This window comes from Nesoenas mayeri (genome assembly GCF_963082525.1).
Source record: "Nesoenas mayeri genome assembly, chromosome: 3".
NCBI classification, from domain to species: domain Eukaryota; kingdom Metazoa; phylum Chordata; class Aves; order Columbiformes; family Columbidae; genus Nesoenas; species Nesoenas mayeri.
Window position 1 is genome coordinate 33120712 of NC_137544.1, and position 26814 is coordinate 33147525.

General features: G+C 37.3%; 1 protein-coding gene across 1 annotated transcript in view; it reads right to left on the reverse strand.

The window, feature by feature from the left end:
* Positions 1-26814, reverse strand: part of COL12A1 (collagen type XII alpha 1 chain) — a gene marked incomplete at both ends in the record, with an annotated part of 99033 nt that overhangs the window by 53915 nt on the left and 18304 nt on the right. Inside the window, 15 exons of the mRNA XM_080342004.1 lie at positions 715-844; positions 1586-1725; positions 2521-2650; positions 2929-3074; positions 4129-4258; positions 5449-5588; positions 6247-6393; positions 6584-6748; positions 7301-7420; positions 7507-7656; positions 10312-10433; positions 11136-11328; positions 12643-12909; positions 14850-15119; positions 25701-25973. Coding sequence (XP_080198130.1) covers positions 715-844; positions 1586-1725; positions 2521-2650; positions 2929-3074; positions 4129-4258; positions 5449-5588; positions 6247-6393; positions 6584-6748; positions 7301-7420; positions 7507-7656; positions 10312-10433; positions 11136-11328; positions 12643-12909; positions 14850-15119; positions 25701-25973 — 2523 coding nt within the window. The remainder of the gene's footprint in view (positions 1-714; positions 845-1585; positions 1726-2520; positions 2651-2928; positions 3075-4128; positions 4259-5448; positions 5589-6246; positions 6394-6583; positions 6749-7300; positions 7421-7506; positions 7657-10311; positions 10434-11135; positions 11329-12642; positions 12910-14849; positions 15120-25700; positions 25974-26814) is intronic.

The window sequence follows — 26814 nt, forward strand, 5'->3', positions numbered from 1 at the left end:
ATTCAGAAGAAAAAAAAAAAAAAAAGACATCATATGCATGTACATCAGAGTGAGGGACTTAACTTTGCTCATTTTTCTTCTAGCTCTTCCGGTTAGCTGTCTTCTTAAATCAGAAGCCAAGATCAGAATGAAGGCTTCTCTGAGCTTTCTCCTTTCAGTCTCTCACCACTCTTGTACAAAGATCACCTCTTACCATTTGTGCGACATCTTTTCCCTGCCTTTGTTTGTTGAGTTTGCTCAAATGCTGCCTTTGTGATTCTCTAAAAGTACAGACTGTTTAGCATTCCATGGCACAAAATCTCTCTTGGATCAGAAGCAAGATCATGTCTCTGTAATCCTCCAACATATGCTCCAGCTTCCTAGTCACTTTACTTGACTCCTGCAAGGACTTGCTAAACCTTTCTTTCACCCTCATACATATTTTCTTACTAATTCTACCCCTACACTCCTCATGCAACCACTAAGCAGAAATAATTTTGCTTTAGTTGCTGGTCTGTCACCTCTCTGCAGACTGCAGGCTCACTGTTCACTGCAGTAAGACACTGAACTCATACAGGATTTCCAAGGATTATTATATTGCAAATAATGCTACAAATGCAAGTAAAATATTTCTCAGACTAAATTACAATTCCACCTGAACTCAGAAATGTATTGTAACACATACAACTTAAATAGAACATAAGGCAAAAATAACCACAAGAAAGCAAAACTTACGAGTGACAGCTTCTGCATTTACCGGTAGGGATTCCCCTTCGTCATATACAGCAACAACTTTTATGTTATACAGCGTTTGGGAGGAAAGGTCAGAGAGAGTAGTGCTTGTTTTGAGTCTGTCGATTTCCACCTAAGAATAAAAACAGTGATTTAAGAATTGAAAATTGCTCTATTCTGACCCTGTATTTAATTAAATGGCAGAAATTCATGTACTGACAGAGAAGTATTCTGCAGTGAATTTTGCCCTTTACTCCTAAATTTATACCTGAATATTGAGTGTTATCTACTAACTCCCCCTTGCAAAGCATATTGTCTCAGATACTCGTACTACTTGTGGAGCTTTCGCTGCTTCCTTCTTTTGGAAATAAGGATGCAGACTGCATCTCCAGGAAATTCTCATTCCCTTACAAAAACACACTTAATCCTCCAAGAGCTGATTCATGCCTAGAAGGGCAATTATGGAAAGCTTCCACATAACTCAAAAACATCTCTAACAATGCTCACACATATTCTAACAGTGGACAAAGGGGCTATCATATCTCTATTCCACTACCCTGCCCTCCTAATTGTAAGCTAGTTCTTAAGGCTAGGCAAGATAACAGGCAGAGAGTAGAAATGGCTGTTGATCAAAGCATGGGAAAAATCTCCAGGATTTTTCCTCTCTGGAGGAGGAGAAACAGGGGAGTATGCAAAGAAATCTATCTCATGCTAATTCAGTTTCCAGGAAATCAGTACCCTTTCCTGACTGGAATCACCATGAACTTTATTCTCGGTAGTGTCTTATTATACTACTTTTACTATTATTTTAGTAACCTAGGTCCTCAAAATAAAACTGTTTTCTAGTACTTTCAAGACTCTTCCTGTCATTTACCTCCTTTACATCAGCTTCTTCAGCTATTTTGTATCTTAGGATGTATTTTTGAACATTCCCTGGGGCAGGATCCCAAAGGACATTCATGCTGCTGTGAGTAACATCCTGAATTGTTAAGCCTCTGGGTCCAGGCAAAGGTACTGTAAAAATAGCAACAGTAGCAAGTGAAAATACTATTCACGGCAAAGGGATAGGTCTCTCAGAGAAATAATTGAATTATTTTCATGGATTTCATTGAAATGGAGGCAATAACATTCTGGGAATTTCATTGCTCTGGCCATTAGGTGAGATAGCTAAGTAGTTTATTGTCCCAGCAATGAGCAGAATAGCTATAAACTACAATAGCTCTACCTTTTTAAATTACGAGCACAATACTTTTGGAATTATCAGTGCTTAGATCATAACTTTTGCTGGTAACAGCAACTTTTCATGTACAGTTAAGGGTTTAACATTTTTAAAGAACATCCAAATAACCGTAATGAGTGTATCTAGCCCAGAAATACCTCTGCCAATAGGAAATATTTAAGGAAAGACATAAAAAAGAAACCCATGTTTAGTTCAATTTTCTCTTGATATGGGATGTTTCCTTAGCATTTCCTATACTTTAAAGAATGTCTAAATTCAGGAACAAGGTTTCTAAGTTAATGCAAGAAAAACTGAGACATTTGTTAAAACACTATAACCTTGAGATTGTCAAGACAACTTTCTTCATTATTCAAGGAAGAAACTCTTTTCATCGTCTTTTAATAGTTAGTGCCTTTTAATTGAAATCACCTCTAAGATCTTTTGGAAATGTATGAGTGTTAGCAAATGTATAAAACATGGACAAGATGGTCTTCTAAACAAAACAGACTGTATAGAAGTTCTTTCATGAAATAAAATTGAAATTAAATGTTGCTGAAACAATAACAAGGCAAAAATCAAGATATCCATACATGTCACTTCCTGGGTGGTGAGTGGGTCACTGGTGATATCACCAAATGATACATAAGCTGTTAAAGTGTACTCAGTGTTGGGGATGAGATCTACCAGCTGCACCTCATTCACTGATGGTCCAACACGCATCTGCACATGAAAAATAACACATCATGTTTAAAAACAGAAGGAAGCAATGGCAGAAAAGCAAGCAATGATTTAACCTCAAGGGAATTTTGTTTGTGAGATTCACAGTATATTTTCAGCTTCCTGACTGATGTCATTGTATACAATATCCCAGTAAGTTAACCACACTTCAAGAAGTACATGCCAGTTTCTTTTGACTATTATGATAGATCAAGAAAATCTATCAGCTTTTCTTAATTTATTTTTTGTAGAGAACAGGAAGTGAAGATAAATTCTCTTACCTCTTTCTCTGTGGTTGGGACTGTGGCATTCGCAGGTTCATATGTTAACAAATAACCAGTAGCTCCATTGAGAGGTTCCCATCTCACTCGCATGGAAGTTGATCCAATGTCATAAACATTCAAGTTTCTGACTGAAGAGATTGGCACTGTCAAATAAAAAAAGTACATATTAATTTATTTCCTTCACCTTCTCCTTTCATACTTCACATCACAGGTAGTACCACTGAGAATATTGTACATGGGTATTAGGGTACATTACGGGTAGTGGAAAGATGATCTGCAAGAAGTGGTACTTTAAGTGGTGCTTAGTTTAAGAATGAGGCAATGGTTGTCAAATTTTGAACGTGCTACAGATTTGCTATACACACAGCTAAAACTGTCTTACACGTCTGCACTGGAACATTTGAATGTTCTAAAAAGCAACATTAGCTCGCATAAATGCTCAAATATGAAACAATGTGACTGGTTTGGGATCTATACTTGTAAAAGGAATTTTTGTACTTTCTTCTTGTTTTCTGTATTTCTTAATTTAATAAACATCAAAAATTGTCACATATTTCATATAAATAATGTACATAGTTTAACAGTTCCTGACAAGTCTAATACAGAACAATCAAATAAATTAAATAAACACCTAACATTCAGTATTCTTATAGGGGTAGGAAAGTCACTCTATGTTGCATTTAGCACAAATATACCTAAATCAATCATATAGACCACTAATAGTAGAAATGTGCCTAAGTTATGTCTCATAGAAGTGATGTAATTGCCTCGAACTGGATTTTTGTTAATCTTATCAAATTAAATTGAATTACTATCATATTCTGGCTGCTAGTAGCAGAAATGAATTATCTGGCACAAAAAAAAAAAAAGAAGTACATGTTTGTCTATGATCAGATTTCAGGAATTTATAAACTCTGTCTCGTAATTCATGTCTGTTGCTCTAGTCTTGTACAGCTGTGCTTTATGAGCCTGGAGAGAAGCTGGGACAAACATTTTTTACCACACTGCAGTTACACTTTGTTAAAGTTTTCCAGCCAAGATCTGAACAACCGGTGTAACACAGCACAATTTGGTCATTCAAATTAAAAATGCTGTTGCCTCTAAGAAGAAACCTCATAGTGCTAAAAGTTCTACTGGGCAGTTACCCAGATGCCAGCTGCATGTTAACATGTTACTCAAGTTCCATTTGTAACTTACAAGTTGTTTCCCTGCCGATCAGAGGTTCACTGCTTTCATCTTCTACCACAGAAAACACGTTAACAACATATTCTGTTTCAGGTTTCAGATCTTTCAGAACTGTAGTTGTTTCCATCCTACTTACATAAAACTACATAAAAGAGAAGCAATATTAACCACTGTACAACAAATGCATTTGTAATCTTTTCTCTAAGAAAAAAAAAATCATTCCTTGTGAAACTTTTCAGAAGTAAATGGCATAGAACTAAAAACAAGTATGGTCTTAATCTTTTGTGTATTTTGTCTGACAATATACCATTATTTTTGCAAAGTAAGTTGTAGGGAAATCTCAGACAGACAGTCATTTTCAATAGAGCTGGATATATCTAGGAGAACTCGTCCATTCTGCTTTCACACATGGTTTACACTTTTATATTACACAGGAACATAAAGAAAGCGCCAGGGATATATGTTACCACCTTGGAAAAAAGTTCTAACACTCAGAATAATCTAGATGGTTACAGCACATGGCATTAGCAACACCTTGCAGAACAGAAATGACAGCAAGCAGTCAAGCTGTAAAGTCAGTGTGCACTGGAATGACTGCTCCAACCTTAATCAAAGGTCAAATTCTGAGGCTATGATTTATCAAGATGGAATTCTCCATGAGTCAAATCTGAGTTAAGATTTAAAAGCCACATTCAGAGATGGGAAATTCAGAGTTAGGTACAGAGAGTCACCTAACATCATTCTCCTAAATACTGTTCTCTCTGGTTGAAGAAAGTGACGAGTAATTCAGATTGCCTAGAATCAAGGGTTGCCAGTTAATGGCTCTCTATGTAGAGAACTAATAACCACAAGATGAGTTTGACCATGTTCATTAAACAGTTTGGAGGATATACTTAGGCACAGATTCAAATTACCATCACATAGTGTTAATCTAAGCACTACCTCACAACCTGTATCACCCACTTTTTTTTTTCCTATTAACAGGAAAAAGTACTAAGAAGACAGTGAACCATGAGTATGCTCAGAAAATTTCTGCTACAGACATAATTAAATCAATATATGACAGTGGAATATGAACAGAAAGGATTTACTAGAAATATCAGTCAACTTTTTTTAAGAAATACATTTTACTCCTGGATTTATGATTTAAATTTAAAAAAAATCATTTTTATGCTCCTACTTCTTGTTATTTTGTGTGTCATTTACCAAGGCATGATATTCTTGACCTTGGGAGTCTTTTTTCATTTGCTGTTATATAGCAAACACACAAACTTCAAAATGACATTAATGTGATGTGGAAGCCCAAGTCAGAGATGAACATATAGTACAAACCTGTTGAGGGCTACCTCCAGAGGTAGGGTAATATTCAACTCTGTATCTATCAACACTCTCAGGAGGTGGACTCCATCTCAGCCTGAAAGAACGAGGTGTCACTTCTGAAATAACTAGGTTAGAAGGAGGTGGCAAATCACCTACAAGTGAAAGCAAATTAAAAAATTATTGATTTATCTTATATCATCAGAAATAAAAACATGAGACGAAAAATACTTCGGAAAAATAAAACAAAACAAAACCCATCACACTAGGTGCTTGCTTATATTTTTGTTTCTTCATGAATTTCTAAAACAACTGTATGAAGAGATAGCTCACCATCACTCCTTCAAGACCAAACAAACCCACTACCATTCCTATTCCACCTTCAACACCAGTGTTTCACTGGAGAACCATCAACTAACATCACTGTGTTTTCACACTAGGCTTTGCTTTGGGGCTGTCAGACATTAATACTTGAGCAGTGGTGCTGAAATTTGCCTTATTGGATGAGTAGCATCAAAGAACCTGCCACACTGAGCAAAAAGGTGACACACTGAGCAACATACTTCCCAATTCTGGGAGAGAAGGCGGCACATCCAGCCATGTCATGCTGTGTTAGGTATAACACAGTCATTGTTAAAAGGAAAGGAAGAACCCCTGCAGAGTAGTCCAGGTGGTCTGCACAACTTCCTCACACCAGCAGCTGAAAAAACAGCCAAGAGCTACACAGTGCTCCTAGTAAGTAATAAAAAGGAATTAGCAGTGCAAGCACGTAAATGGAAAAAAACGATGAATTAGATTGAAAATATGATGTACCTGGGCCTTTCACACTGTTACACAGATTCGTGGTTACATCATCAACAATGCTAGCCAGGAAGGAGAAATCTGCAACATTGTAAGCATGGATGTCATCTGGATCCGTTGCAATCTGCTTCAATTCATTTTCATCTGCATTTTTAATACCTTACAGAGAAGACATGAGAACAAAACTTGTTAGAAATGACAGCTACGAAACACAATGCCAGGAACTTAAGTTCCTAAACACATGCTTTGAATACCCTTTTAGGTACTTATGTATGTTGCCACTTCCCTGTGCATTTAGCAGATGAGTAGGAGAGGGCTGGCATGGGCCACCTCATCATATAATACTTACCAATTGCATAAAGTTCCACTCCCTCATCTCTGAGTCTTCTTGAAGGGGTGACTACATCATCTTGTGATTTGCCATCAGTGATGAGAACACCAATTTTGCGAGCTCTGGGCCTTAAGCCTGCATCTTGTCGGAAGCTATTTTTTAAGATGAAATCCAAGGCCATTCCTAACATGATGCAAAGAAAGCAACCATCACTATAAACTATTTCCACATAGTAGTCATGACCAAGGAGAGTATTTCATCCTAGTGATTTCACCCTGACAACATCATTCCACAATTTACTTCCTTCTAGAATCACTTGGAATCTAGTTGCAGCCCATCATCTAGACTTACCAGCAACTGATACTATTTCAGTCCTTTAAAAGTCTCTAATCTCTTATCTTTTATGCACCACCCTCCTATCTGATCTCCTCTAGCCTCCCTTCTGGGTCCCCACATTGTCTTCATCCCAACCTTGACAAGGAACTGCCTTTTCTTCTTCTTCTATGCTCAACAGCAACACAAACTCTTTATCACCCAGGCTCTCCTCCATCACTTCTCTTCAGGTTTCCACTGAGTTTATGTTTACACGCTATGCCTGTTCTCTTCCAAACGTACTGAATTGAACTGTAAGGTCCTTTCATCATGGACAAATTTGAGCTCACTGAACAATACTGAGGTCAACTACTGGAGTTGTTTTTATTGGAGCTTAAGGAAAATCCTGGCAGTGTGACATACCTGTTAGAGTATTGCCTCCTTTGTATGGTAAGTTGGCTACAGCCTCTAACAAAGCCTGTTTGGTTTGGTAAGCATTGAGATTCCATTCTGTCCTGGGATCTCCACTATATTGTGCAAGACCTGGAAGAAAAGCCATCATTATGCAGTTATTATGTGGCTGTGTAGTAGTTATACCTCATTTTTCCCTCCAACATATGAAGACTTACCAATCTGTACTTTGTCAGGACCAATATCAAAAACTTCAACAATACGGGCAATGAAGTTCCTGATAGTTTTAAAATTTGGCCGCCCGATACTCCATGAGCCGTCCACCAGCAGCACGATATCAGCTTCTGCTCTGGTTCTACATTCTAAACCTGCCATGCCAACCAGACAAATGAAACCTTAGCATGATAGCTTTCAACGAGGAAAATATAGCCTTAGCGTGATAGCTTTCTTTCCCCATCCTTTTATGTGACATATGTTGAGTTAGCTTCCAAAATAGCTCTATTTTCATTCACTGGCAGTCTTTCAAGTATGACCTACTTGTGAACATTATTCACACTAGTCACTGGTTCCATGGCAAAAGCTGTATAAATTTTTTCATGTATGTCTCCTTTTATAAGTACGTCTTCACAAATGCCAAGGCCAGTGCTCTTCTTTGTTGTCATGCCATCATCTGTTTCAGTCTTTAAAGATGGTTGATAACCTGTTTTCAGAGGTTTTGTAAAAGACTACTAAGCTAACCACTGACATGGCCATGAGCATTATCAAAATATCCAAATTTACAGTATTTTAGTCTGTCATGGTTGACTAACCTACTGCTCAATTTCAACTATGTAATAGTGGAGTTAATAGCATATATTACAACCATTTTCAAAAAAATAACATTTCTGAATTTTCAGGGGAAAAAGACATAGTAAATACAGGTGGTATAGAAGTTCGCACATCCAGGAAAGAAAGAACACAATTTAAAGAAAATACACAAACATAAACGCAAGTCAAGAGATAGAGATGAGACAAGAACAAACATTTATATAAAGCTGCAATGTTCTGAAAAGGTAGGAAGTTATATCAGATATCTGCAGTTTACAAATTACACAATAAAATATGCATCATATTGTTTTCATCACAAGGAAAATCACAAAATATTTGTACAAAACAGAGAGACACAATGATTTTATCCACAGCCATTTAAAAAAAAAAAAAAAAAAGAAAAAAATCCTTGCTCTCTCCTCTCTTTTCCTGTAGATTGTGTTACCAGCTGCAAATTTTCTGGCTTCCAGCCATCAGAGCTTCTGGTCTTTATATGGAAGAAATCCCATTGAGAAAAATCAGCCACACTCATCACAGTTGAAAGATATTGTGATTTCATATATGTTCCACATAATTGATCCAACACTGTAGACTCATGAATAAAACTATTCCATGTACCTGGGGGTTAAAAGCATGATCCTCTTCTGCATAGAAAATATAGATCTAGTCTTTAGTCAGGACAATAAAATCAGTTGGGAGTAAGGTTTAAGTAAAACCATGTTAGTTCAAAAAATCGCATGCATAAATTTAATATGGAAGTTAAAGGTAGCTTCATGTACAATATAAAAGTTAAATTATTTTGACTTTTATTTTTCTTCCAACTACCATAGTTCCCCACATGGAAAATTCCAGCAAAGGCACCAGACCTAGGGTGACTTTTTTTCCCCTATTAATAAATAATGTACTATTACATTTACAGCCCCAGATATAAAATTCATTTTTCACATTAACCATGACTCAAATCCATGCATTAGTAAAACTAATTAGCTTAAAGATATAACACTGGAGACAGAAATGACAGCTGCTGTAATAAAAAATAACAAACCACCTTTGGTGCAATTTTTTTTCTGGCAGACTTATTACAGCGTTACTCTAAAGTAACTGATGGTCTGTTATGTAGTTTTTCTCAGTTTTCTCCTCTTGTATTAGACAGAATAGGACAGCAATTAATTAAGAAGTCTCTAAAAATGTTGTCAATAAAGTTGCACAAGGGGAATATTTTTTACACAGCCCAGTGTGGAACCAAGGCATCAAAGAGGTTAAGTGAAAACAATATAGAGTAAATTGTTAGAAATATTTTCTTTCTTTAAACTCTGAAAAGCCTTTGCAGTTAGGTTCTTTCTCCTAACAAATTCTATCTGATGGATATGCTAGCCTCAGAATGGCAGAGGAGAAAATCTTTACCTCTACATGTATACTTGGCTACTAATAAGCAAAGACCTGATTTCCATGAAGGAGGACTGAGCCCCAAAACTCTCCTCATTCAATATTAATTAAGAGTATGGAAACACAACTACTAGCGTGCAAAGGCCCAAGGAAACTGCTATCATAACATTCATAAAAAGTTTGACTGGATGGTTTAGCTACACAGGGAGAAATTCCCAAACAGACACAGGACAGCACTCAGCAATTGCATTTCTGAACTAAGTCTCCTCCTTCTATATTTAAAGAAAAAAAAAAAAAAAAAGAGATTAAATAATGTTCCATACCATCTCAAATAATACACAACAACACTGGGACATTCCCCACTATCAGATCTTTGTTCATTATGACATCTTAGTCTTAAAAGGAAAAGTCACCATATAAGGACAAGCCAAGGGCTAAAGATCTGCTTAAAATCCTTTGTTCTACTCCTGTGAACACCCCTGTAGATAAGCCACGATCTCTGTTCAAGAATTTGACCTTGTGATTTAACACAGATGTGGATGCCTTGAAAATGCAATGCAGATGGCTTTGAGTAACCAGCAAAACATGGTTGCCTGAGTTACTGTCTTCATAAGATCATCTACAGGGTGCAGAGGATTAGAATTGTGAAGTGGGGCATACTTAGTAGTCATTTCAGACTAGAGGTTATGTCATCAGGGTAGGTAGTATACTGAATCCTGTAAATAAGTATTTGTGTGCATTAAATAAATGATAAAAATATTGGTAAATTTTTGGTCTTTTTTTTAATCCAAAAGCCAAGACTGCCTTTTCTTCAATTCAATCATGTTTACCTCTAGATAAAAATGGCTCCGAAGTAGTATCTGAAAGGGTGGTCATCTCTTGTCCAACCAGAGGGCTGCTCTCTCCTCCGTCAAACATTCCAAAAACATTTACCTTATAGGTAGTTCCTGCCCTGCAATAGTTAAAGAAAGGCACTGTAACTAAAGTTACTTGGCTAACTAAAAGCTGACATTTCACTTATGAAATTCTCACAGAAAAATATCCCCCATGGAAAAGATGTTAAAAAGTGAAGCCCAAGGACTTCCACAAGAGAATGAAGTTTTGACAATGTAAAACCTGAATCTAGATTCCATACTTAAATTTATAGCTTTCTTCATTCAAGTAATTTAAGACTAATTAAGGCTAATATGATAAGTAATTAATTATTCTACTTTAGTATATTTGCATAACAGATTTTGACATGGTCTTAAGCCTACTTTATAAATCCAGGCCTCCAGGAAAATAAATCAAGAACTAAACTAGGCTTTTTTTAACATGAGGTAAGGAACTTTTGGGAGGAAACTTTAGAAATCCCAACTTTCTCCAGTGTCCCATTAGCTTTCTCATATGTGAAAAGCAGAATACAACCTCTGCCCACATCTTTGCCTCCTTCAGTTCCTGTGGGAAGTGATTTGAATAAGCTCACAAAAAGCCCTGCCAGGTGCCTTTCAGAGACTGCATAACAAGATCCTTGTAGCTTATTGACAAAATTACTTCCTTACTTACAGTAGATTTTGCCAGGCATTTCAATCCCAGATCATGATTAAACAAAACCCTACGCTGAAGTTATTTACAAAAAAAAAAAAAAAAGAACATGAATTATTATTATCCATACCTAAGCTCCTCCAATACCACTGTGCTGTCATATGGCCCAACTATTAATTCTCCAAGACTCCTGTCATCTTCAGTAGGGTGGAAAGTTACTTTGTACCCCTTCACTCGCCCTGGGGCTGGCTCCCAGGTTACTCGGAAACTTGACATAGTCGAATCAGAAGTTCTCAGATTTCTAGGTGGCTTAAAAGGAGATGCTGCAAGGATGGAAAAATGGATTTAAATCAGGTCTGGTTATGGAAATAAATAAATAAATAAATAAATAAGTATTCTTTTATGTAAAAATCTATGTGCAAATCTAATATTAGTGGCAGCCCTAAATTCTTTGTGTCTTTCCTTTGACATAAAGACAAGTACGAAGAGGTGAAAGGTGAGATTCACTTCATCTAATTTTAGCCATCTAAGCAACAGCTAAGTGGGTATGTTTGTGATCAAGGCTCCCTCTACGGTCAACAGACTGAGGGAAATATAGCAATTCATCTTGCCTATCTTAAACTTCCATCTGATCTTCCAACAAATATTGACAATAGGTGGACTAACCACCATCAGTCTTCCTCTTCATTAATTATAGACTAGCCCTCTCTCTTTTAAATGGCAACGAGCAGGTCAGCCATATAGATCAAAATAGAGATATGGGAACAGCTTCCCCTCAAATGGACACTGGAAAAATCAGAATTTACTGCAGGCAAAAGTTACAGCCAGCTAATACTCAGTCACCAGTATCACTTTTCAAGCTGCTCCCTCAGAGTTCTGGGTCTCACAGGTCAGAGCCTGGAGAGGGTGGAAGCAAGAAAGTTTTTGTAGAAAGGGTCCTGCCAACAGTCCTCTCTCTTTACATGCTCAGAGCCTGGCAGTTCAAGCAACTTCACCAACCACAGTATGTCAAAAAATAATTCTTCAGATGAGTGCCAGTCAAACAGCATGAGGTTTTTAGGTCAAGAGCTACTTCCTCTGAAAACTGATGGCTACCCAGTGCAGGTCAGTACTCAGAGACAGACAGTGGTCAATAAGCTTGCTGCTAGCTTCTGCGTCACTTTTGCTCCAGCATCAATCTGAAGTGCAGTCATAGAAATACCACAGCAGCATAATCTCAAAGTTGTAAAAATGGGAATTAGAGTAAATGGAAAGTCAGCACTATAGCTTTGGAGTGAAAATGTGGAGGGGAAAAAGTGAGTTTGTCTTATCCCTATGCCTATGCAATTATTTAACCATAGCTGAAAGGTCATAAATATCCTCAGATTGTGAATTGTGCTAAGAAACAGTGGACACAAGTCCAGTATTTTCAACCAGAGTTTACACTGTATTTACACTCTCAATATCAACACTAAAAAGCTATGCCCAGACTATGCCATAGTGAAGTTTCCAATAAATCAAACCTCTAACATTTTCTTCAGTTTGCATATAAATTCATGATCTTGGCAGACTCTGCTATACTTTTCTGTGTATCATGGTTATTAATTTTAAGCACAAAACTTTAATTATCAAATCTTGTACTAACTTGTAATACATACCTGTTGTTCCTTCTGCTTTTCTTGATTTTCCTTGTCCAAAATCATAAATTGGAACAACACTGAGGTCGTATGTAGTTCGTGGCTTAAGTCGCTTTAACACTATGCTTGTAGCAGGGGCATTTACTCTTCCAAACATCTGTCTTCCTCCAGTGCGTGGTCGGTAGTACACACGATAAGACAAGACTTTCCCAGGTGAAGGCTGCCATGTAACTCTCATTGAATTTTCTGTCTCGTTGTCTACTGTCACAGTCCTGGCATTTGGTGACACTTTTCAGTGTAAAAATATGGATAAATGTTTACTTTGTCACATAAAGATATGTTCAAATGCATGCCTACAAAATTCCTACAAAATGCCATATTAATAAAATTTAAAACAAAAAAAAAGTGCCCTCTTTAAAATTACAGTATTTTATTGTGGGGAAGACACAGGGAAATTTCAGAGACCATTGTTAAATTATCTTTTAATTGCAATTGTCTAAACAAATATAAGTGGTTTTTTCCAGTACAGAGGAAAAAAGAGGGGGGGAAAAAAAAAAAAAGTATAAATTACATGATGACACAGCATAATTGGGAGTTTTATTTAGCCACACTTTTCAATAATCTGTTAAGCAATGGATTCAGCACTCTCAAAATGAGAGTGATAAACTATAAAGCCATTGTTTTTTTATGAACACAATGCCCTATACAGTTTAGATTTTGTAAGTTTTGAATTTGCAGTTCTGATAATCTACTGGTAAATACCTAAACTGTTGGGTGTTGGGCTGCATACAAACTATCCTGCAAATTGTGGTGAGTGACTTTTCAAACGCTTGGAAAATCACTAACCACTGTTTGCAGGATAGTATATGTGCTGAAATAGGCACATCAACTAATAAAACATTTTCTCTACAAATTGCAGCACTCAGCTTCTAAGAGATATTTTCCAGACTGTACAAATGTTACAAATGATCTGAAGTGAACTGAAAGGTATGTAATGCTGGCTGTCAGCTGGAATAAGCCATCTAGGTTTTGGCAAAACAGAACCTTCTTGGCATGCCAGAATTGGTCCATATTTCATCACACGGTAAGGCAGGCTTTGCAGGCTGCAGTATCCTCTCCCAGTCCTAGGAACTGAGGCTTTCTAATTGTGTTTGCAAAAGAAAGATGCAGTGCTAGTTAGTCTCAGGTCTGGGTCTATCGATAGGCCTGACAGCAAGTTCCTTTAGGAGCAACAAACAACACGACCAAGCTGTCTACTTAACCTGGAAAAGGCTGGGGAGCTAATTTTGCTGTTCTTGCAAAAAGAAGGAAGATGGAGGGTAGCAGTCTGCTTTGGCTCTGGGGAGTCAGCTCTTACCAATGGCAGCAATCCCTACTCTTGCAAGACCTTAAGAGCAGCTCTACTGGGTCAAGGACAAAGGTTAACATAGTTCAGCAGGCTGTCTCCAACAGTAGTCAAAACAGATGCTTAGGAACGAGAACAAGAACGTGTAAACACATATGTTGCTTGCCCAGAGCACTCCCTCAGGCTTTGTCTTCACATGACCCCTTTAGGCAAACAACAGAAACATCAAGGCTGATCCAGGGCATCCCTTCATTCATTTTGTCTTGTCTACTTGCCAGTTCTTGTTGTACAGCAATAACCTATCCCTGGCCCCTCAGTGTTTTTCACTTTGCCTAAACTGCAGGAGAGACTTGAGCCTGCTTTGACTAATAGTACCTAATGTTTATCAAATAAGAAAAATGACGAGCCTCGGGAAAGGTAAATAACAAACATCAAAATCACCCAGTGAGCCTCAGTTTGAGGACTGTGAAGACTGGAAAGGGAAATAGCTTGGGAAGGAAATTCATTGATTCTGTAGGCATTTACCCCACTATTTCTCCTTATTTTATCCATAATATTTCTTCCACCTGATTTCCAGCAGTTACACAAAACCTATGACAGTCTGGCTTCGAAGTAATTTGCAGACAAAATCACATCTAAAGCTGGAAGTAATTGTTGCTGAATCCAGATCTACATGACATAGAAGATGTTTTCCTTGGTTTTCATGGTCAAGCAAAAATCCAGAATTGACTGATCCAAGGTGGCATTTTGTTATTAGGGGGAGGGGGAGGCACTTTTCAGGAAAAAACAAAACTAAGAAAAATAAGGTCCATTTTCTTTAAAATACAATGATTTTACCAAGAACAGAATGTTACATACGGTAGTAATGTTGTGCTACACTCACCATCAGTAAAAGCCTCTCCTTCTACTGGGTCTCCCTCTCCACTGCTGTAGGTTGCATATACTGAAATCCTGTATTTAGTCTCTGGCTCCAAGCCTTCTAGCACAGCATCCACTGTTTTTCCAGGGACCCTCTTCTCTCCCATTGTATCATCATAAAGTGATTTCCATACTATCCTATAATCATTAACTGCTCCTGGAGCTGGTGTCCATGATAACCCAACTGTAGTGTCAGTTATGTCTGTTGTAACCAAATTACGTGGCGAACCACGTTCTGCAAGAAATAAAAGAGCAAATTGTCTCTAAAGTACAAATAGTGACAGTTAGCAAAGCACAAATCAAGAAGTAAATTGATCATAAGAGCAAAATCAAACTTTTCACATCAATATTAGTTTGAATAACATATATTTGTAGTTTCAAGAGGAAACTGATGGAATTTTCAACAAAATGTTTAAAGCTGACTTTAGACTATGAATCATTCTAACCTTTATCATGCAGGATATTTAGCAGTTTTGCTTTAGAATATATAAAATAAAAATGGCATTAATCAAAGACTTGGAATGTGCTTAGATGTGCTACAGCTCATTTGAGTAGGTTTTAAGTCTCAAGTAAATAATTTCATTCATCTTCATCCTCATATGTGTAACTTTCTTCTGAGGAGTAAATAAAAGATTTTCACCTGAGTGAAACAGTCCTTTCTCTGACAAACTTATCTTCTTATTTAATAGTGCTATTCTTATCTTCCAGAGTACCACTTACCAGATCTACCAGCTATGTCATTTTATGTTTATAACTAACGTACAGTGTGTTTACTTCATGCCACAGTTACAGTAGAAAACTTTCTCCATCTTTCCACTCATAAGACTTGTACCTCTTTCCTCCCTGTAGTTTGTTCCAGCCAGCTTGGAATGAAGGAAACAGCTCATTAGTCTGTGAAATCCAGTTGTCAGCTGAATGCATGAGTGTCACCTAACACACCAGAGTAATTCCACTGCTTTAATATGGAGCTTATGGCTCTGAAGTGGTGCAGTGAAAGATCTGCCTCTGTTTAATGTTTAATGTACATTTATATCATGTGCTCAATTTTCCTATTCCAGTGGCTGGCTTTCAATGACAGGAAAGGAGCATTGACTGGTGGGTTTAGTGCAATGGCTTCACCGTTAGCAAAATCTGCAAAAGGGATCCACTAAACCAGATCCACATACACACAGAAGCACTTGGTTCTTTGGTGTGTATCTGTGTGGCCTACAGGACACTCCTGAGAGACTGCTTAGCAAGAGGACTTCAACACTTGAGGTGGTCTCATGGCCTCACAGTTAAGTTTATCTACACTGATAAAAATGTATCCCTATATTATACCACAGCAGCCACAGGACCAGTGTCAAATTTTGAACACAGAGAAATTAAGTTCCTATCCAATTTCCACTGCTTAGGCTCATTACAAGAACAGTCCTCACTGTTTTCAGAAGCATAAAGAAGCTTCAGTCATATAACGTGTTTTCACTTTTCATATTCATTTGTCTTTTGTTTCCACCACAAATCTGCAACATTTCCAAACTTAATCCCACAGGACCAAACAGAACTATTAATACCCATAGAAAGACTTCATTTTGGAAATATCTCATAGCCAGCACAACTTCGTTAAAACTGAGTGAATGAATCCCACTTGGCTTAACGATTAACGGAAATTAATATCGACCTATCTGAAAACAATGTTTACATTATAATAAAGATTCATCAGATACACAGATTACAGAATCGGAGGGAATCACAAAGCTGACTCTCAAATGTAGCAAATAGAGCATGTAACAGTATTCTTTGGTGTTATGGAGGGGTTTCTGATTTTAATTCACAGTCTTGGGACATCCTACCATGTTCTTCTGGAGGCGATTCTTTTTATACCCTAACTCTACATCGGTTCTTACAATTTTACTCTTCAAACCAATTTTTATCTTTACAATATAAATCACCACAAATTATGGCATGTTCTATAAAAAAAAAAAAAAGTTAAGGTACAGTGGTTTTGGTAAAGTTAACTTGTTTATCATTTCACAACAGCCGTTTCATATAGTGAAAAAGTTTTAGTGAAAAGGCCTGATTCAACTCATGCTTCATGCAGTCTCACTGAATTCAATGACTACACTAAACGAAAGCCAGGGCTGAATCTAAACTCCAAAAACCAATTTTCCTGGAAGCCTGAAAAAAAGATTTGCCTTCAAAAGTAAATTACACCAATTTTTCTGTCTGCTCTTAAGCTTTTACTCCCAAATCTTGGCTTTTTCATACAATAAAGAAAATATTAAGGCAATCCAAATGGAAAAAATATGGAAAATCTAACTTGATAGAATGCACAGATGTCTCACAATAAAAACCTTTCTTTCCATATTTTAATGTAATATAAATATACAAGTCACTTTACTTTGGCTACTTTAAAACATGGCTCTGCCACAACATGATTTCAGTATTAAAGTATCTGCTACCACAGCACAATTTTTTGCAAGCCTACTCCTGGATGCTACAGCTAATGATACATGTTGGAAAGACTGCAAAAATAAGTGCATATTTAAAATGATTATTAATTAAGTCATTACTGAGGTCGTTAAATAACAGAGAAAAATAATTTGTTTGGAATAGACTGTAATGAACACCAGTTACTGTAATATGTTGGTTCTGAAAGAAATATCCTTTGGAACTAAATGTCTTTTTTATAAGGCAAGGTAAGAGAGGGAAAAGGGACTGGGATTTCTACCAAACCACTAGAACTAAATGGAAAATTTTTACTTCAAACAGTTGGAAACTGCTGACAAGACAACTTACCTACTAAAGGAAATTAGACTTTTTATATGTTACCCTGCAACTGAGAACATTTCTTTAACATAACACACTAACTTGATTTGCACCTCATGTGTGAGGTGGAAGTTGACTGACAGCTTTTTTCTGCTTCACTGGATCTCCTACAAGTGTTTTTGTATTAGGGGAGCAGCTGTGTTTAAGATGCAGTCCAACTCTAAGTCTTAAATTATTAGGATTCCATCAAGTAAGCTGCTACACTCAGAGTCAAGAAATGTATTCATGTTCCACAGTAACACTGGTATATTGTAGTGACTAGCAAACAGCAGTCAGACCTGTGAGATATTTTCCCTTGGATTAAAACAAAATACCTAGTTACTTAATTTATGTTTAAAAAAAAAAAATAAAACAACAACAGTAACAGTCATTCTGTTCTTTGTTCCACATGTTCAGAAATGCCTGTTGTACACCCACTTCTTGTTTGCTTGGTTAAACAGAATGGATAAGGAACGTGGAAAGACAATGCAGACTGTAAGAAAGAAAACCACTGCCTGGCTGGCTCACAAGTGGTTAACAATCGAAAGACTCCCGCTTTTTCCTGACTTGAACCAAAAGTTAAAGTGCCCATCACTTCATACAGCCCCCCCAGTCGTCAGCAATTATCCCTTAACAGGCACTAGGTCCTGTGATGCTCTAAAGCACTGAAGCAGCTGGTGTAAGCGCAGCTGTAAGCCATGGTATGTACACAGTAGAACAAGTTGCTTGCACAGACAGGCCAAACCCCTGCCTGGGCAAGCAATCCAGTCACTGGTTTCAGACTCTCTTCAACAGTCTTTAGATCAGAGCTACAGTCTGCCTCCAGTCCCTCGTATGTCTCTACCATCACTCCGTGCAGACACACTCTCAAAAATTAACTTCATCATTTTCAGACAGGTGCTTTTACACCCAGTTCTGGATTTTTGCTATGTCCAGTTTTTGTGCTAAGTTTTCCCACTATAGTATGCCAGAGACACAATATAATATTAAGAGTTTCCCTGTGTCCACTTGGCTCACTTCCCATGGTTCTCCAACAGTCACTGTTGTTATTGAACACAAGACTGTGAATCAGCTAAAATTAAAATGTTGACCTATATAAAAATCAAATGGCTTTATTCAAATGGCCTTTCCCCTCAGAAACATTTACACAACTCCAGCTGATTTCCATGGGAGTTGTACATGCAGTTAAGGCCCAAATTTAAACAATTTTCTGTATATGCTCTTAAAAACAGCTTTCAAAATCAATCTGCAGCAGTAAATTTCATGCAGAGCCATGGATTTTTTTCAGCTAAACACAGGATTGATCTAAGCTAGCATCCTAAAAGTTCAGAATCAACTAAATAAATGAACCTCCTCTTGCACTCTTGCAGAGACATATACCAAAATTTTATGGCCTGAGTCCTGCATTGTTTACAATGGGGATACGTCAGGAGTATCCCATTAGGTCAGCAGGGTAAGTTGTCACAGCCAAGGATCCAAGTGCACACATCAGATGAGATGGTAGCAGATGGCCCTGTTAGGGCAGGTCTCTTGCTCTTCTGCTAGTGGAAATGGAGAAAGACGAGAAGCTGCAAACCAGGACAGTTCTAACCCAAAACAAAGGAACTTGGGCCAGAGCACTCCTGAGTCCCTGCTCTAGGATAAAGCCAACAGGAATTCATACTCAGTCCCTTTAACATTTTATCTGTCTTTTCCAACAGTTAACCAGTTAACACTGCTCTCGACTGTCTGGAAATATCTTTTTATTTTTCATTCAACCTTCCCCTGTGCTTTTTTTTTGATACATATTTCACTTCCTATATAAAACAAAAATAATTGTCCACAGATTATCAAAAGTCAGTTTCAAATGCCAGACTCCAAAATCTTGGAATGTATAATTTTAACAATGCATGAAACAGCATTAAATCTTCCGAGGACACTGAGTCCTTGTTTCTCTTGAGACGGAAGCAGCACTATGCAGTCTGAACATTACGTAAAGTCCCTGTGATTTGCTAAAAACCTCATTGTAATGAAATGTCAGTTGTATTTGTACTAGTCTGTCTGTAGGAGGTCATTCGTTTCTAAAGCATTCTTATGTTGCTATAGAAACACCCAAAAGAAATAATTTATTTACCAAAGAACTTCTATCCATTTTCTGACCAAAAAAGAGCCCCACCCTCCACCCCCCCCAAAAAAAAAAGAACAAACAAACAGTAAACGAAGAAATGCTTACAACATAAAATAAAACTGAAAAGTGACTCAGTGACTCAGTCATTACAACCTTTCTAATATATTCCTTTAGTACAGCCTAATTCTCACAGCACAAATAGCTACCCATCGACAGGGTGGCAAGATTGGGCCTTATTTCTCTGAAATATAATGGTTCTCATTCTAAAGGGAAAGAGACTATGACATAATTATTTCTCGAATTTATCTCCTGAACATAATACACCAAACCTCTTATTGTTCCTTCTAAAATGTACAAAAGAAAGAAAATGGGTTGTTATCTCTGCTAATGTAAACTAGTAGTCGCATTTATTTAAAAAAACTATGTCCTCTTACACCAACAGTATTTCTATCTATCTTAGGAATTTCACTTTGAAATTTCTCAGTACAAGCAAGATGGGAATGTGACCCTTGATTCTTTTTCGGGGAAAAAAAAATAAAGGCTTTTTTTCTAAATTGCTCTGAAACTTGTATTTAAAAGTGTAATGACTCCCCTGCTTAGAGTCAGTAACTGAAATACTCTCAAATCTGTTCTGAAAAATATATAAATGCCAACAAAAAAAAAAAGAGACACTCATAAAATAGATATGCAGCTTTCAAACTTTTCAGACATTCATTAGGATTAAATATTTCTGTGTAGATTGCTTAATCTAGCAATGCATTTGTTTCTCTTTAAAACAACTTCAAATTATGAAAGTTAATCTCTTTACCAGCTAATGTACAGTATGTTCTTTTCATCTGACAGCACGCCTTTGGGCAGAAAACCAAATTCTTGCCAGACTTGCAACCATCTCTTTTATTAAAAAACAGATTAGAAAAACAGTAGCTCTTGCAAACTGCTCGCTGTCTGTTGCATTTATGCTCACTGCCCTCACCACGTTTATCATTGTATTTTATTTCTAGTAAATGATGGCTTGGGTAAGACCATATGATCACCAAGAAACTTGAAAGCCAAATGGTTTCTTTGGGGTGTTTGGGGATAAGAGGGAGACTTTTCCCTTAGGCATTTCTGTGGGTGTTTCCTGCTTGTTCTCTAGTCTGTATTATGCATCACTGAATACAACCATCAGTGCTAACTTGTTTAGTTCCCTCAGTTTTCTTGTTCCATCACACAGCAAATGGCAGCCTGCACTGATTTAATTTACTTTAGCAGTTCCAATGACTTTGTGTGAGCTGTGGGGAATCACAGCCAACAAAATGTGTCTGAGGAAAATTTTTCCATGGCACCTTTATAGAAGGGCTCCAACCCAAAGCTGCCTTGTGAAGGATCACCATGCACTTTTGAAAGTGAGAGGATAAAAGTGGAGAGTTTTCTACAGCACATATTTTGCACGTGTGGTTATGTTTAATGCAGTATGAAATATAAAGCCCCAGAACTTTCACCTCCGGACAGTACTTCATATATGCAGACAAAATCAGCCAGTAACTGAAAGAGGTTGTATAAAAGATTGGAACACTATAAATTTTCTAAAATCTGGAATACTGAAGAAGAAAAGCACACTCCTTCAGCAGAGGAACAAAAACATTGTTTCCCTTTTCCCATTCCACAAACACATAAACAAAATAAACCCATTATCTCTGAATAACGATTACCTGTATGGTATGGAATAGCACCCTCAGAAATGAATAATTTTCTGATTAGTCACTTGCTAAACTCTCTGTACCATGTTGTCTGTGAACAGTTCATAAAATTCTGATCCTCTGGCATGTGTTTATCTTTGGGTTGGACCAGATAGCTATGCAAACAGTTTGTGGAAGAGATTATCTACAGTTACTTGGGGGAATATTTGCAATCTCTGCTTTATGCAGAGAAACAACTAGGGTAAGCATATACTTAGCAAAAAGAAAAACAAAAGGAGAAGCAGAGATTACCCATCTGGTACATGATCTCGAGCACACAGAATGGTTGATGGGTTTGTGTGGTTTTCCTGAGCAAGCCATTTCAAAACACTGAAAAACTGCCCTGCAAGGTCAAAGCAGAGGAAGAGGAGGAACTTCCAAGGGCCATTTGTAACTGCTCCAAACTACTTTGCAGAAAACATACATAAATGAAGGACCTTCAATGAATGTCTGGGCAGACATGTTCTTGCAAATCATGTTAAAGCAGTCTAGAAGATTATCAGTTTTTCTTTCTCTGCTGAAGGCTACCCTTGCAACCAAGACAAGTAACTGACCATGTAGGTTCTCCTACTACTTGCAGAGTAAAACATATCATTACTGAAGGCAGTAAGAATGTTTGTCTACACCCTTAGTCATAGGAGACCATTTAGTGACTCATTAAAATTCCATAAGCATCCAAGACCTTGGATTTTGCATTTCCTGTCACTTGATTATACGATTGCTGGAGAAGCTACTATATCCACCTCCTCTTTACCCACTTTCTTATTAATTCTGAAATATTCACTACATCCAAACTGTTTTCTCTTAGACTACATATCGATACCATAAACTAACTGCCCCAGTTTGAAAAGCAATCTCAAATGTTGCTTTTGATATGATGATGGCCTGCAACTACGACATCACTGACTGAATAGATTTGGTGAGAATTCATATGGTGAAGACATCAAGTAAACCCCACTGGGATTCCTGATACAGGAAAATACTTAAGTGCTCAGTACTTCACTGCCGTTGGCAGTGAAAAACACACACCACACTATTTTGTTTCTCAGACACCATGGCTCATGGAAAAAGTAACTGAAAAACTAAACACTTTTTTATGCTTCCTTTCACAGCTTTTTTGTCATTACTGTTGATAAGTTTATTTCTCCAGGAGTTAAGACCTGTCCCATTCCCAGCCTGAGTCAGACAAATTATTTCAGCTAATACTTAAGTATTCTCTTCACCAACCTGTGTAACTTTTCAGCTGAGTCCAACCATGTTTATTTTAGCTTCACAGGCAGCATGACTTATTTTTTCAAGTAAATTTCTATACTAAGCTTTGAAGTTTTAATGTTACCTTTTAGTTCCAAAACTGCAATCCTTTTATTCTTAATTGCCTGGTTTTCCTCAAAAGGTTTTGTCTTTTTGTCATTCAATGAGGTAAGACAGTGCCATACAATGAAATATTGTCTTATATGTACTTCAACAGACATTCTGAGAACCTTTCACAACATTAGTCAGAGAGTGTTTCAAAATATCTATGGACCATGTCCAAAGAGTTTTGGCCTAATTCAAGTATTTTATTACCACACGAAACTGCAGATATGCTGATTACTGAAATACATGGTGGATGTTCCATAAGAAAACATTTATGCCTCTGCTGTCCTGCAAACTGAAGTTTGTATTCTATTCATTACATTCGATCATCCAGTAATGACTGACATCTGTATATGCTCTTACTAACATTTTATCTAACCGAAAAAAATGTAATATACAGCTTTAATGTGAAGAGTAATGCTTTCTTGAGTGCAACCTGATAGGATTTTCAAATCCAGTTGAATCTTCAAAGGATATGCATTTAAGTCACAAAGGTATACCTGTCAAAATTATGAAAGTAATTTTAAATTTGGGTTTCTCCCAGCTGAAGAACTGAATAAAAAGCAATCCAGCTAAGTGACAGGATGCTCATTTATTCATATTTACCACAAGACAAAGTTGGTCACAGAATGTTTGGCATAAGGTTTTAATTCAGTTGTTTAAAGTAAAACCTCTTGCAGGAATGCTTCTGTGTCTTTTTAAGTGCAACATCTACTTTAGACTCCTTGTGGTTGCATATAAATACATTCATGAGCTATAGCCAACTGTCCTTTTGCATTCTTTGACTCTTCTTATTGACAGTTTATCACTGCAGAAAGTCCAAATCAGAATCAGAGCCCTCCTGGGGTTTGGGGGGAAGCACTGAAATGACAAGACAGTCTCTATCTGGGACTGAATTCTGGTTTTCTGACTACTCTGTCCTTTTTATTCTGCTGTATATCATTCACTGCTCTCTCTATCTAGAATGCATTTTAACTGAAGCTTTAGGTAACGCCTTAAAAGACTTTTCTATTGCTCAGGTTTTATGATAGGGTAAAAATCTAAGAGCTCCATGCTAACAAAGCATCTCTCACAGGTTTATTACAAAGATACCAAATACAAACCTTTCCACTAAACGTAAACAATTAACTTGATCAGCCCTTCACTAAAATTTGGGGCATCTCCATAAGGAAGTGGACAATTCAGTCTGTTTAACAAAGAGAAAGAGGCCTCTCAAGATTTCCAAAGTAAGACCAAGGCATCTCAGCATACACTACAGCCTTCTGGGATGTGGAGATGTGAATTCAAACTCTCCCAAACTGAGCAAGGCCTACATATCCATGCTCCCTCATCTCCCAGTAAAATGTTAGACTTAATAGACTACCATACAAAAGGAAGTGGCAGCACCACCATCAACAGGAAAGTTCACTAAGTCCTGATCACCTCTGGCTTTTCTGGGTGATACAGGCAGAACCCAGCTTCCTGTTCTCCTTTATCTGGATCTCAGCAATGTTCTGGGCAGGAGACAGGTTCTTGTTTCCTGCAAAAGGAGTGTTTTGAATCTTGCATGGGTTGTGAAACAGAGAGTTAAAGAACTTTCAGCATTAATTGTAAGGTGCCTGATTCTCTGATGTCTGCACCCTGTCTCAGTGTAAACAGGTGGATTGGATCATTGTCTGAGACTTAGGTAGTGAGGCAGGCAGAGAGTTGGTACCTAGCTCTCAGTTGCTCCTTCTGTAGTCAATGAACAGACAAATGTTCTTTGAAGGAAAAATGAGATCTCAGATGGACTACCTGCCTTCTGGTTGTGTTTGCCTTTCTTCATCAATCACAGAAAAATCCTAGAGACTCTATGATGTGAACTGTGATTTTCACATAAGTGCCTGAATCTTAGTGGGGTGAATTGAGCACATTGGTGAATCATTGCAACATGTTTGTTTGTTCATTTGTTTCCTATTCAAACTAGGTTTTCTGGTTTGTTTCCTAACCTATGTCATACACAAAAAGTTAAACTGACAGAGAAACTGAGAGCCAAGTATATCCCTACTATAACAGCATTAGCGTCAATGGACAAGTTTCGATTCCACATAAATAATCTGTAAGATGTTTTCAAGTGCTGTGCCTACACAGCTGCAGTGTCAGACTTCAGCAATACATACCTGGCCAGCACAGAACACAGTCACACTTCCTTTCATGGCCTAGGAGGCAGCTTTCCTGGTCCTCTGACAATTAACAGATGACACTGAGAATGCTCACAGAAAAGAAGTCTGGGAAATTCTCTGCTCAAAGGAACAGAGCAGCCTCCCCTCCTTATAAGAAAGTTTTTGGCTCTGACTTATACTTTTGCCAGTATTCTGTTAATGCTCTGCTCCATATTCTTATTCCTAATAGTTAAAAGCAGGATATGATTCATTACTCCTTTGCCTAAGCTTGACATTGCCTAGACTGAACATTTTTCAGTCTCAATACAGTAGAAACCCTGCACATTTTAAAATGAAACATTTTAACCCCATTAATTAATACTATTACATTAAGGACAATCAGTCACTGAAACTGCTTGGAAATTGAGTTGTAAGACAAAATATTTCACCAATGCTGGTGTAGAAGTGCAGTCAGTTTTGGCTGGTGCTTCTGGCAACACCTTTTTCAAGAGAAAAAGAGTCCCCTCCACAACCAGTGATTTGACCCTACTGTTTTCTCCAATGGACAGTAGGTTTGAAAAAATCCTATGAAGTAAGAGAATGTCTTTATGCCTATATTCCATTTACATATTTACTTCTACAGAAAACTCAGGAAGGCAATACACTTTAAGGCATCTTAAAAGTAAATGAAATAAATGAATAACTGTACAGAAACAATAAATAATTACCTTCAAGTGTTTCTCCCTCTCCAGAAAGGGCCTCTCCTGCTCCAGAAGCATACAGGGCAGACACAGTCAAAGTGTACCTCGTGGCTTGATCTAAGCCTTTCAGCACTTTAGAGGTAGTGTCACCTTTCACAGTCACTTCCTTAGTTTCACCTCCTGTGACTGGAGTGTATGTTATAAAGTACTGCTGCACTTTGCCAGGAGCAGCACTCCAAGACAGCTTCATTGTTGATGTTGTAGCATCAGAAACTCTCAAATTTCTTGGATTTCCTCGGACTGCACATGTCAAAAGACATTGAAAACAACTTGAAGCAAGCCTTATTTCTTGGTTTATTTTTTAGATTACCACAACATAAGACTTAATGCTGAAAAAATAATTCTTGAATAGCATACACTAACACTGCTACAGTATAATTTACTGTAATTAGGATTGTGTAACTCTGTCCCCACCCTCCTTAGGCAAAAATGCTCAATAAAGTCTTTTTTCTCTTTTTTTTTTTTTTTTCCCTCTTAAAACCACAGACCCAGTTCTGGAACACTTATACATACTAGCACCTCAACATACGCTCAACTTCAACATGTCGAGACCCATGTTGAAGAATCTGTCTGCAGAATCAGGTCAAAGATCACCAATGAAATGTGAAATCAACACATTATGGTTGCCTATTAAATTATTTTTGATGATAGCTTTTCTGGTTTCTAATATTTATAATCTCAGTGAAGTTTCACTATTGATCAAGACATTTGTAATGTCTCTGTACTCTTCAGATTTCATTTAATAAGGCATGATACTTGTTAAAGGATCATACATTTTCATACAAGTTAAGGCTACAGTGATAACTTCAGTCAAGTAAATGTTCCATTCATTCCTTGCTAGCCATTCAGAACAAAGCACAAACAGGGCCTGAATTTGCTGAAAAGATATATAATTTATATCATTAACAATACGGAGAATCAGGAGGGTAACTAACTAAACATACAGGTAAATTATTCACTCAAGTTACCTTGCCATATTAGGTGTTGCAAGATTGATATACCATATTTTAAAATAACATATTCAAATTTTGATATATTGTCTTAAATTATCTGTCAGCTCGGTTTGAGTAATTTTGTAATT